Genomic DNA, 12,031 nt, shown 5'->3' on the forward strand with positions numbered 1-12,031 from the left:
GACCTGTAACAATGAGGGCAATGTGCAAGAAAAGAGATGCCAAGGACTCGGCAGAGATTAACAGAATCTGCTGAAACAATACGTCCACTAAGAAGATTCTGTCTCACTGGAGGAATGTAAGGGGCCAGGCCAGCATCTTTTTGGGCCATGCATAGAAAGTGCAGCCTCTTGAAGCTTCAATCTAGGGAAAGTCATACCAGTATGAGGTAAACAATGCAGTAACAAAGTAGTCCTAGCTGGACATCATATCTAAAGTGTATAATATTTCCTTGTGCAGTGCAGTTTAACATTTTTATCATAAGCAGACATTTCAGGCTGGGGATAGGAGGACTGTAGTGCTGGAATGATACACAGTAAGGCCTTAAAAATCCCTGATCACTAATTTATTTCTTACAACTTTAGAAACCTTTACATAAATGTGTGAAGGGCTATACTTTATAACACTACTGTATAATTAAAGCAACAACCAAGACCTATTGGTTGGAACTTTAGGCAGTGGTTAAAGCTTAACTTAAGGTTGAGTCTGTGCAGCAAGAACAGAAATAGGCTGTACAGCAGACAGAATAGAGAATTCTACGCAATGTGGTATCCCAGGGGCAGTATGGGTAAGAAGGTCTGTCTCTCCAGATACTTGTATACTCTCATTATTGAAGCAATTAGCAGAAAGTGCCCCAAGGGGGAGATGGAGGAAAAGGTTAGTGTGGTTGGAGAATCTGCAGTTACATAAAGAGCAGATGTGTCTTCATAAACACAGGTGTGCACGCACTTTCCGGCGGGTGTCACAAGTATAATGGCATGCCCACAATCTACTATTCACAGCAATGAGGGAATAAAGACAGACAGACAAATGCAAAAAAAGAAAAACTGACCAGACTCTGTCGGAGGAGAAGATGTCCTGATGGTAAAGATCTGGCCTAGGTCTTCTTCCTCTTCGGGAAGTCCTTTCTGGAGCCTCTGCAGTTTGCGTAGACTCTCACTACGTTGATGTTTCATAGAACGGACATGTTGGATTAAGTTCAATTTGGCCTTCGTGGAGTAAGAGCACAGCACGCAGTGATAGAAGGACGACTCTCCCTCGACTCCACTCTCGTGCTGCTGTAAGTGCTGTGGAAAATAGGGAAACAAAGTTAATGAGAGTCCATAGGACTAAAACAAAAAGTAAACAATGTCAATGAAAGTATAAAACAAAACAAACTGATCTGACTGCACTGTGTCCATATACCCGATCCATAAAATCCTTCAGATAATGAGCATTATTTTTTGACTGTGTAAGTAAATTGCATCATAAATTCAGCCACTTCTTAGAGGTTTTTGAAAAAGCTGTGTAAATTCCAATATGGCCACCATGACAAATCCCACAATAATAGTCACTCCACTTTCCTAGACTCCTGAAAAGGACTTTTGACTATATGCATCAATGTACAGAAAATGTATGGCTATAACTAGGCAGCTTTCCCATTCAGTCATCTGGGAAAGCAGAGTCATGCCACCAGGAGAAACCACTATCATAGAAGTTGTAAGGCTCACAAGTAAAAGACCCTTTATAGATAGTGCCATGTCAAGTGTAGAGCCTGAGGGGCCATAGCATGATTTAGGGATTTCATGTCTTCTGGATAAGTCTATGTCACGCTCCACCCCCTCCGTCGCTGAACTAGTTGTAACACAATGTATTAAAAAGAGTCATGTCTGGGGTGTTTCTTTAACTGGGGGAAGAAAAACAAAACAAAACTCCAAGCAAAAAGGATCACAGAGAAGACAGTATAATATCTCTGCTCTAGGCTGCACTATGTATGAGGCCGACACTGCCAAAAATTCTGACACTGTCTACTTAAAAGGTCCATCATTCGAAAAGCAACTGTTAAACCAAAAATATATACACCCTGAAAGGAAGAGGATCTGTCCCTGCCAGATTTAAAGGAGGCCATCAGCGCACGTGTCAGCGCATTGATTGCTAGAAAGCTTGTGGGGCCTTTTTTCCCCAACAATGGGAAACTTCTAACATCTGGTTCTTCACGCATGAAAAGCAAAATATTGATCAGGTTTAGCTGAAGCACCACTTTAAAACATAACAGACAGAAGTACATTCTGATGGAAGGCATAGAATACTCGAGGGATGAGAGACAGAAGCGCACACTGTTTTGCATATGCTGTCAGTACCTAAAACAGCAATCCTTCCAAATGCCTCAGAATGACCAATACAGTTACCATAAGACGTGCAATATAACCTTCTTGTACCCGGCCTGTGCCCAACCAATCAACAGAGGTTACACTCCATAATGTTTAATCAAAATGCCCTGTTTCAGATATACAGCCCACCATATACACACTCACTACCAACATTACCCCCTATCCCCTCCCAAAAGCACAAGAGGCCTCTTTCTCAGCTTCTTTCAGATCTCCACAACCTCAGGTCATAAATCACAGTCTTCAGCTGGAGAATCCATCTCTTTAATGAAAAAGTTATGTGAAAGCAGCTGTCCTCCCAGTCCTGTTCCAAATAGTCCATAAAAGTCTACGGCTAGTTACATCCTCAGCGGTCTACCACCTGCAGACAAGCCTGGAATTTCCTGGTTAAGTGGGGAGGGCTATGGCCCTGCACATCATTCATTTTCCTCTCAAGCAAAAGCTCATATTTCCACATGACACCTCCCTGTCCATCTGACCAGCACACATTAAAATGGCCGTGTGGGTTTACTGCAAAACACATCAAGCAAGATGTAGATTGTAAGCTCAACTGTGCAAGAATTGCAGTAATATTGTAGTCTTTACTAAATACCATATGAGCCCATATGAAACAGCCTCTATTTAATTGTGAATGTGCCATATAAGTCAAGATGAATAATTACACAGTATAGTTTTCAACCTAAGGATGTATACACATGGGGAAGTTTTATACTATATTTTTGTGCATGGCCATTCCGCTAAAAATAACTTTGCTTTGCTATGGTTCAACACAATTTTAATGTTTATTAAAAGCACAAAACCACAGCAAATTGTAGTAAAGGCACATGCTTTATTTGCAAAACACGTCTCTGCCATCCTGCAAAATAAAAAAAAACATTGTACAACTGTCCCATGTAAATAGACCCTTTGTACTGCGACACTACAACTCCTAGCATGGCTGTCAAAGCAGCTGGAGAACCACAAGTTGAGGACAACTTAGCAGACAAGGCTGATCTTTCGGTTAGAAGCAGCAGGCCAGCTACATAATTTCAGTAGGAGATTGTGTTCTCACACAGTTTTTTTGTCATTGTTTGGGCCTTATTTTGCTCACAGACAAAAACTATAATGAAAAGAGGTTTCTATGTTTTGGACCCATCCCTGGTTTTGGTAAAAATACTGACCAAAATTAAGCCTAAACTACTGTATGTGCACACAGCCTAACCTGCCAGCCAATCGATGCATGCCTAACCTAACCGATCGATGCATGCTGAGTGCTTGTAGTCCTACCAGTTTCAGATGTGGTCTAGTCTAAATGTGTTCTCCTAGAAGAAGTAAAATACCTGTTGCTTTAAAAACTTTTAACCTGTGAAAAGTTTTGATGTCAGGGTCCAAGGGTTCAGACCCCAACCATTTGTTCAGAGGAGAAAAGTGCAGCTGATCGAGATTCCCATAGACTTACAACGTATGTTTGTGTCTCTTAGCATACTCTTTTCTCAGCTAGTTCTAGCTTTCGTTCGCAGTCTGAATACTCAGACCCTCACTGATCAAAACTTTTGACATGCCTCTTCAACACGTCAATGAAGTTTGTTAAAAAGAGTATCTATCATCAAACCATATTTTCTAAACTAACTTAGATTATATTCCCTAACTACTCCTAATACCCCTCCTGTTCTTAAAAAAAATGTCTGAGCTTAAAAAAAGCTCTGTATCACACCTTTCCCCTTGCTCACATTGTGTGAGCTCCCGGCAGGAGAAAGTGGACATTCTTCAGCAGGCACAACCTCACTGAAGCTTGCAAGAGCTATACCTCGCCATGCCCCAGACACACTTTCTGAGTTTTGTCTCCTGCCAGGGCGGGAGGAGACCAAACTGTTTGACTCGTGGCAGGGAACAGAACAGAGCCCCCTAGTGGCCGATTTTTCACATTAAAAACATATAAAAAGGTTGAGAATTTTAACAGCAAGTAAATAGCAAAGTGTCTTATAATTACAAAAGTAACAATATAGTACAAGTTTAGTTTGGTGAGAGTTACTCTGGTGACAGTACCTGTTTAAATATTGCACAACAGCAGTATAAAAATGCAAACATCATTGGGGGAGATAATCAAAGGCTTTATCCCCCTTTTTGGTGCATTTTGCACGAAAAAAGTGGTGTACGCTGTTTACACCAGGTTTTAACAAATAGTACACTAAAATGTTGTTTTGCTTGCCAATCTCGGAAAAGGGGGTAGCCCATGTTTTTTGTGTATTCTGTACCATATGTTCAAAGCTCATTTCACACTTTTTGTGCACAAAGGTGTCACAGGGCCAAATTATTATAGGGCCTCTGTGGCGAAGGTGCATAATTAAAAGAACCCCTCCTTGGCAACTGCTTTAATTACATCTTAAATACATATTAATATGAAATCATTATTTAAATGGTTTCGCTTTCTTTCCTCAACATAGCTGCACTTGCAGTTGCACTTGTGAAAAGCTCTACTAATATTTAGCAAAATATGGAGACATGACTCACGACATTCCGATGGGAAGACAAAAAAAAAAGAATTAGCATAACTTTATCTACAGGTTCTAACATGAATGAACTTAAATAAATATTACAACCACCGATTTAAAAAGAACACAGCTCGAGGATGAATTGTCCAGAAAACTAAACATTTCTTAGTAAAAGGGGTGAAGGGCTTTCACCCTCCTTCCCCCATGAGCTAGTGTAAACAGGTGCTAAGGACCTCCCCTCTTATAAGCCAGTGTGGACAGGTGCTAAGGACCTCCCCTCTTGTAAGCCAGTGTGGACAGGTGCTAAGGACCTCCCCTCTTATAAGCCAGTGTGGACAGGTGCTAAGGACCTCCCCTCTTGTAAGCCAGTGTGGACAGGTGCTAAGGACCTCCCCTCTTATAAGCCAGTGTGGACAGGTGCTAAGGACCTCCCCTCTTATAAGCCAGTGTGGACAGGTGCTAAGGACCTCCCCTCTTGTAAGCCAGTGTGGACAGGTGCTAAGGACCTCCCCTCTTATAAGCCAGTGTGGACAGGTGCTAAGGACCTCCCCTCTTATAAGCCAGTGTGGACAGGTGCTAAGGACCTCCCCTCTTATAAGCCAGTGTGGACAGGTGCTAAGGACCTCCCCTCTTGTAAGCCAGTGTGGACAGGTGCTAAGGATCTCCCCTCTTATAAGCCAGTGTGGACAGGTGCTAAGGACCTCCCCTCTTGTAAGCCAGTGTGGACAGGTGCTAAGGACCTCCCCTCTTGTAAGCCTGTGTGGACAGGTGCTAAGGACCTCCCCTCTTGTAAGCCAGTGTGGACAGGTGCTAAGGACCTCCCTTCTTATAAGCCAGTGTGGACAGGTGCTGTAGCAGGATCGCTGGTCCATAAATATTATGGATGGCCATTCCATTGCCCTGTGGTAGTAGCAGTCCTTTTTGCCAGGAAGACAAGCATCCACTAGGCCTTGGATAAGGTATTATAGTTTGCAGGTAGGTTAAATGATTTAGACAAGATAATGGCTGCTTTTATAGACCAGAACCACATGCTTTGAATCTCTTTATTCAGAAAATATGGTTCATATTTTCTGAAACTCTTTAACCCAAAAGCAGACAAGCCCCATAAGCCTGCCAGATGTCTAGGTATTCAGACAAATGAAATATTAGCATCTTATTGCATATTTAGTATTTTAAGTCTGTGCCAAGGTCTGTTATGCAGCTAGATGCAATAGTTTACAATTATTTGTTGTTATGACTGCCATAAAAACGGAGGGCACCAGCAAACTCTAGCATTTTACTGTTGTGTTTGAGTACAGTTCCCATGCATGTTCAAACTGGCCAAAATTCAAAAAAAAAAAATTTACTTTTTTACTTTGTTACCTAGCAAATACACAAAATCATAGACATGACACAAGACAATGATTAAAGGGGTACTGCGGCAGAAAACTTTTTTTTTTTTTAATCAACTGATGCAAGAAAGTGAAAACAGATTCGTAAATTACTTTTGAAAAATCTTAATCCTTCCAGTACTCATTAGCGGCTGTATAATACAGAGGAAATTCTTTTCTTTTTGGATTTCTTTTCTGTAACAACCGCAGTGCTCTCTGCTGACACCTCAGTCCATGTCAGGAACTGTCCAGAGCAGTAGAAAATCCCCATAGCAAACAAATGCATCTCTGGACAGTTCCTAAAATGGACAGAGGTGTCAGCACAGAGCACTTTGGTCATGACAGAAAAGAAATCCCAAAAGAAAATAATTTCCTCTGTAGTATACAGCCACTAATAAGTACTGTAAGGATTAAGAATTTTTAATAGAAGTAATTTACAAATCTGTTTAACTTTCTGGCACCAGTGGATTTAAGAAAAAAAAAAAAAAAAAAAAGCTTTCCATCGGAGTACCCCTTTAATGGCTGAAAATTCTGTCTTTATGGAACATACCTTAAAAGGAAAATAGAAGGGTGGAGGCTTCTGTGTAGTTAGCAGTGAGATTCGGATGGTGCTGAGGGACCAAGAGCAAACACCAAGATGCAACGCATGCGCAGCTTCCTCAGGCATAGCAAGATACAAACAGGTAGGCACTTATCCATCCTTATAAAAATTATATATATACACAATATGTACATATATTATTCTCTGACACACTATAAAAAATACACAATACAAATGAATGACCCTACAGTGCAACATGTTTACAGATATAAAGTGCCACCATGCACGTACATTATAAAAATAGATATTAAAAGAAAAAAATATAAATAGAGGATATATTATGATGTTCTAAAAAAAATCTAAGGAAATTTTCTATAGTCTGTTGATTTTTTTTTATATATTACATTATAATATATCCTCTTTTTATATTTTTTCTTTTAATATCTATTTTTCTAATGTACGTGCACAGTGGCACTTTATGTCTACATCTGTAAACATGTTGCACTGTAGGGTCATTCGTATTGTGTATTTTTTATAGAATGTCAGATAATATAATATATATATATATATATATATATATATATATATATAAATATATATATATACATATACATATTGTTTATATATATTATATTTTATAAGGAAGATAAGAAATAATAAATTTCTGTTCTATATAAGTGCCTACCTGTTAGTATCTTGCTATGCCTGAGGAAGCAGGGTAAAATAAATCTTTTCTACCATTCCTGCCATGTCTGCTCTGGGTCCGTCAGCACCATACGAATCTTGCTGCTAACTACACAGAAGCCTCCACCATTCTATTGCCACATCGTACAAGCCTGAGGGCTGCAGACAGGTCCCCACCTTTATTCATTCACCTTTATCATTGTTGTGTATGAAGTACACAACCTACTGGGTAAACGGCTATTATCCCATACCCCTTACCCCACCTCCGGTATTGTTTTATGCTATGGAGCACTCCTCCTTTCTTTCTTAGATTAAAGGGAAAATGGCAGCACGGACACATACAGGTAGTTAGAAATAGGGTCACCTGCACTAGCCTGAATAAAGAGGTGCCTAGAAAGAGGTCACCCGCACAAACACCAGGTGAAAAACGGTTCAGCCATTCAGGAGATATTTATTTGTTGCTAGTATTGAATTTTCTTCTTATCTGGAATGGAAGCGGCTGCCGCTGTACGTGCAATGCTTTTTTCCATCCACTCCGGCGATAACCCTGCCCCCTTCATACATATTTATCCCAACTTCCCCAGAATGTCTGTGAAGGGGCAGAGTTATCGGCCAAAGGGGATGGGGTTAAACAGCAGTAGCCCACCGCCAGTGCATTTTAGAAAAAAAATACCATACTTGGGACAAGATTAATATCTCCTGAATGACTGATTTTTACCTGGTAAGAAGTGTCAGAAACAGGGTTACCCGCACTATATACCTGTATATTCAGGTTAGTGTGGGTGATCCTGTTGTCAATTTCCCTTTAGGGCACGTTCCCACATGCTGTATTTTGCTGCTGCTGCTTATTTTCTTTCCCACTGAAGTCAATGGCTAGCGAAATATGCAGCTGATTTTACTACCCATTGACTTCAATGAGAAAGAAAATACGGCACATGGGAATGTGGCCTTAAAAAAAGGGAAATTATTTAAGATAATAGATGAAAAAAGTATGCATATAGAAACAGTTAATATGAAAAAGAAAAAATATGAAATCACTCAAGGGAGAGTAAAAAAAATAAAAACAATAAAAAAAAAATCATGAAAATATCCTTGTAACTCACATTTCTAAAAGTAGTGGCACCTGTCTAATAAAACAAATTCTGCAGTTAATAGGGAAAGGGCCTACAGATCTTACTGAGCTGAACTTGGGTAATTATAAAAAATAGCCCTTAAAAAAGGAGTTGTCAACTGAAAAATACAAAGAATTATAAAACGTCAAGATAGAACTCCAACATGGAGTGTGGCAATATATGTTGGTTGTTTCCAGGAAGCGATGTTTAAAATTTGGTGACAGACACGATCATGAAGTGTGGAGGATTGGATGAAAGGGATATTCAGTAATAAATCAATCTGCATTAGCTAAAAGAGCGAACACATTAACTTTTCTCTGGTGCCATTTGAATACTACATGCAAAAGAAAACCCCTTAAAGGTGTAGTCACACGTACAGTAACCTGTACATATTTGATGCACAGGATTTGAAGCTGCAGAGTTCAGTGTAAACTAAACTGAACAGTACTTCAAATACTGCGCATAAAATATGTTCAGGATACTGTACGTCTGAATAGACCCTAAAAAAAAGGTATTGCAACCTGGGCATTCATTGCATATGCTCAGGAGTGTAAACAACTAATATATTTTGTGCTCCTACCCTTTTCATCCCCTTTTTACATAGGACGTTACCACTGGATCAATGTTATTATCATTATCCTTATAGTTCTGCCGTGAACAAGACCAAGAAGGGTTAAAACACTATCACTTATGTGGATCTATGGGGTATTATAAACCATGCTCTACTAACTTCATAACATCAACATGTGTGTAATTCATCAACCCTAGTGCTAAAAACTGTATACTGACTTTTCATTGGTTTGTGTCAGGCCCCTTTCACATTACAAAATGACTCCGTTTTAAAGATCCCTACGAAGTTCCGTCTGAAAATCAGCTGTAAAATGGCAGCTACAAAATCCTATATGGCCGTTAGAAAATCCCATTATAGTCTATGGGATTTTTCTAATAGCCGTTTTAACCAGTTATAGCCCATTATTAATAATGGCCGTTATTTTGCGACGGAAGATAGTAAAGGGAGAAATAGTGCATGCAACTATTAGAAAAATCCCATAGACTATAATGGGATTTTCTAACGGCCATATAGGATCTTGTAGCTGCCGTTTTCAGCTGATTTTCTGACGGAACTTCGTACGGATCTTTAAAACTGAGTAATTTTGTAGTGTGAAACAAGCCTCATAGTGTGAAACAAGCCTCATATGTGTGATGAGTATCTGTTATAATGTAAAGAAACTGGGTAAAAATCTACATGACATGAGCAATCTACATACTAGTCCATAACCATCTCTCAGTTACATCCAATGTGCTCCCCAATGGTGGCATTTGTCAACCCAACACCTGTCTACAAAGAAAAGGCCCTGGCAGTAAGTGCTGTTTCTTATTAGTACCCAGGTAGAAACAAAAACAAGGCTGCAGCTAATATTCACAGAGGTGCATAGGTCCAGACAGCACCAGGAGATCACAGCTGGACACAAAGGTATTCTGTTATTGTAAGTACTAGTACTCTGCTGTGTTACTAGTGTTTAATAGCGGGGTGTATTAAATACTAAAGGCTTTTAAATGCAGAGATCTGGACTAAAATGTACATTACAATGGCATAGCCTTATAGCTGAACAGAGTAATCTGACTGGTCATTTCAATTAGGAATATTTTATTATAGTTCTTTAAGGGTATTTATATTTCATTTAGGATATTTATTATCTCTTTTTTAGGAAAGGTGTGGCTTCTTGCCCTTTGATCTTGAGGACCCCCTCCCCTAAATCTTGGATCTATGTTGAAGAATGATCCAGATTCCAGAATCACAGACTCAGAGATGACTAAGGGTAAATATTACTTGTAAAAGGTCTATGATAGGATTAGTGGAAAATATCTAATGGGACCCTCAAGCTTTAAAGCCGAGCTACAGCCAAAATGTGACTTACAAAATACAGCCAAAAACACAGCCAAATAAATAACCTCTCCGCTGAAACACAGCAAGCCAAGCAGTCATTATTGACAAAAAGGGCTTCTAGGAGATTAAGTAGGTTTCAGCTGTAATCCCACCGCAGAGGATCTCTAACAAGTAACCACAGGTCAGCCAGGCCACCACTGTGTAATAAAGACAATGCTGAGGAACAGTCTATTCCTCAGAGTCCAATAAGCTACAGAGAGCACAACCACCTATCAGATCCTGCAGTTATTTTATGGAGTTTATCAGCTATTATGCATATGACGTAATAAATGTATTAATGCATACAAATCAGCAACAACATTAACACCGATAACAGTGAAGTATATAACATTGATCATCTCATGAGAATGATACCAGCTACTGGTGGGACACACAGTATAAGGCAGCAAGTGAACAGTCAGTTCCTTAAGTGTTAAAAGCAATAAAAATGGGCGAGGCCAAATTATGACAACAAGGATAAATTATCTTCAATATGGCTTTGTCTTAAGGGGTGTGCAGCAGTTAGTAAGTGGTCCAGTGGACATTGTAAACCTTGGGCACATTGCATTAACACAGTTTGAACCCAGTCTAATAAGCTCCACTGAACATTGGCCATTGAACTTTGGAAAGTTTTTGATATTTTTAGGGTCTACAATCTAGGTTCTCAACCTGTGGTACACGTTGTACAGCCATGGCCCTACAGAATACTTACACTATCTCATGTAGTTTTGATAGTTGCAGCATAATGTATGAAAGCCTAATGGGCACTCAGCTTGGGAACATAGAGAAGCACTAGTCCTAAAAGATGAATTTAGCAGTGCATTGACAAATTATTAAAAGCAATGGTATCAAAGATGACCACTAAGATATTGCTTTAATCCCTTAAGGACCACAGGTTTTTTTCTTATTTGCACTTTCATTTTTTTCCTCATCACCTTTTAAAAGTCATAACGCTTTTGCACCTATAGACTTATATGAGGGCTTATTTTTTGCACCACCAATTGTACTTTGCAATGACATCAATTATTTCACCACAAAATTTATGGCGAACCCCAAAAAAAAAACACGCCATTTTGCAATATTTGGGGACTTCCGATTCTACGCCGTTCACTTTTGGTAAAAAGGACACCATATATATATATATATATATATATATATATATATATATATATATCTTCTGCAGTGCCATACGGTTACAACGATACCCAATTTATATAGATTTTTCTTTATTTTACTACTTTAAAAAAATTTTACTACATGCACCAAAATTAGTATGTGTAAAATTGTCCTCTTCTGGACCCTATAACTTTTTTATTTTTCCGTATAGGGGGTGGTTTGAGGGCTCATTTTTACAAAGTGACCAAAAATATGCAATTTTGGACTTTGGTATTTTTTTTTTATGTATACGCCATTGAACGTGGTTTGATTAAACATGATATTTTTATAGTTCGGACATTTACACACGAGTCGATACCACATGTTTATTTTTATTATATTTTTATATGGAATTACACTTTATTAGTCCCCTTACAGGAGCTTTTAGGAGGAATCATTAGGAATCATTCTAATAATTTATCAATGCGAGAGCCAGGACCAACAAGGAAGCAGAGGTAAGCCCTCCGGCTACCTCCACAGTGGACCACCAGGGAGTGTTTACAGGGTTCTTTAGGCTGGGTTCAAATCACGATTTTTCCATCCCACTTAAGTACAAGATTTTATAACTTAAAATCATATGAAATCGT

At 39.1% G+C, this 12,031-nt stretch overlaps 1 protein-coding gene and 1 long non-coding RNA gene across 10 annotated transcripts in view; one reads left to right on the forward strand and one right to left on the reverse strand.

The window, feature by feature from the left end:
* Window positions 1–12,031, reverse strand: part of ZFHX3 (zinc finger homeobox 3) — an 86,804-nt gene that overhangs the window by 23,475 nt on the left and 51,298 nt on the right. For all 9 annotated transcript variants that reach the window (XM_056525899.1, XM_056525898.1, XM_056525889.1 and 6 more), the window contains exon 4: window positions 870–1,104. In XM_056525899.1, the coding sequence (XP_056381874.1) occupies window positions 870–1,104 (235 nt within the window). The remainder of the gene's footprint in view (window positions 1–869; window positions 1,105–12,031) is intronic.
* The window catches only part of LOC130276473 (uncharacterized), a 46,648-nt gene that overhangs the window by 2,263 nt on the left and 32,354 nt on the right, over window positions 1–12,031 (forward strand). Inside the window, exon 2 of the long non-coding RNA XR_008845137.1 lies at window positions 10,072–10,182. This is a non-coding gene — a long non-coding RNA (uncharacterized LOC130276473). The remainder of the gene's footprint in view (window positions 1–10,071; window positions 10,183–12,031) is intronic.

The sequence above is a fragment of the Hyla sarda genome, chromosome 6, assembly GCF_029499605.1.
Source record: "Hyla sarda isolate aHylSar1 chromosome 6, aHylSar1.hap1, whole genome shotgun sequence".
Classification (NCBI taxonomy): domain Eukaryota; kingdom Metazoa; phylum Chordata; class Amphibia; order Anura; family Hylidae; genus Hyla; species Hyla sarda.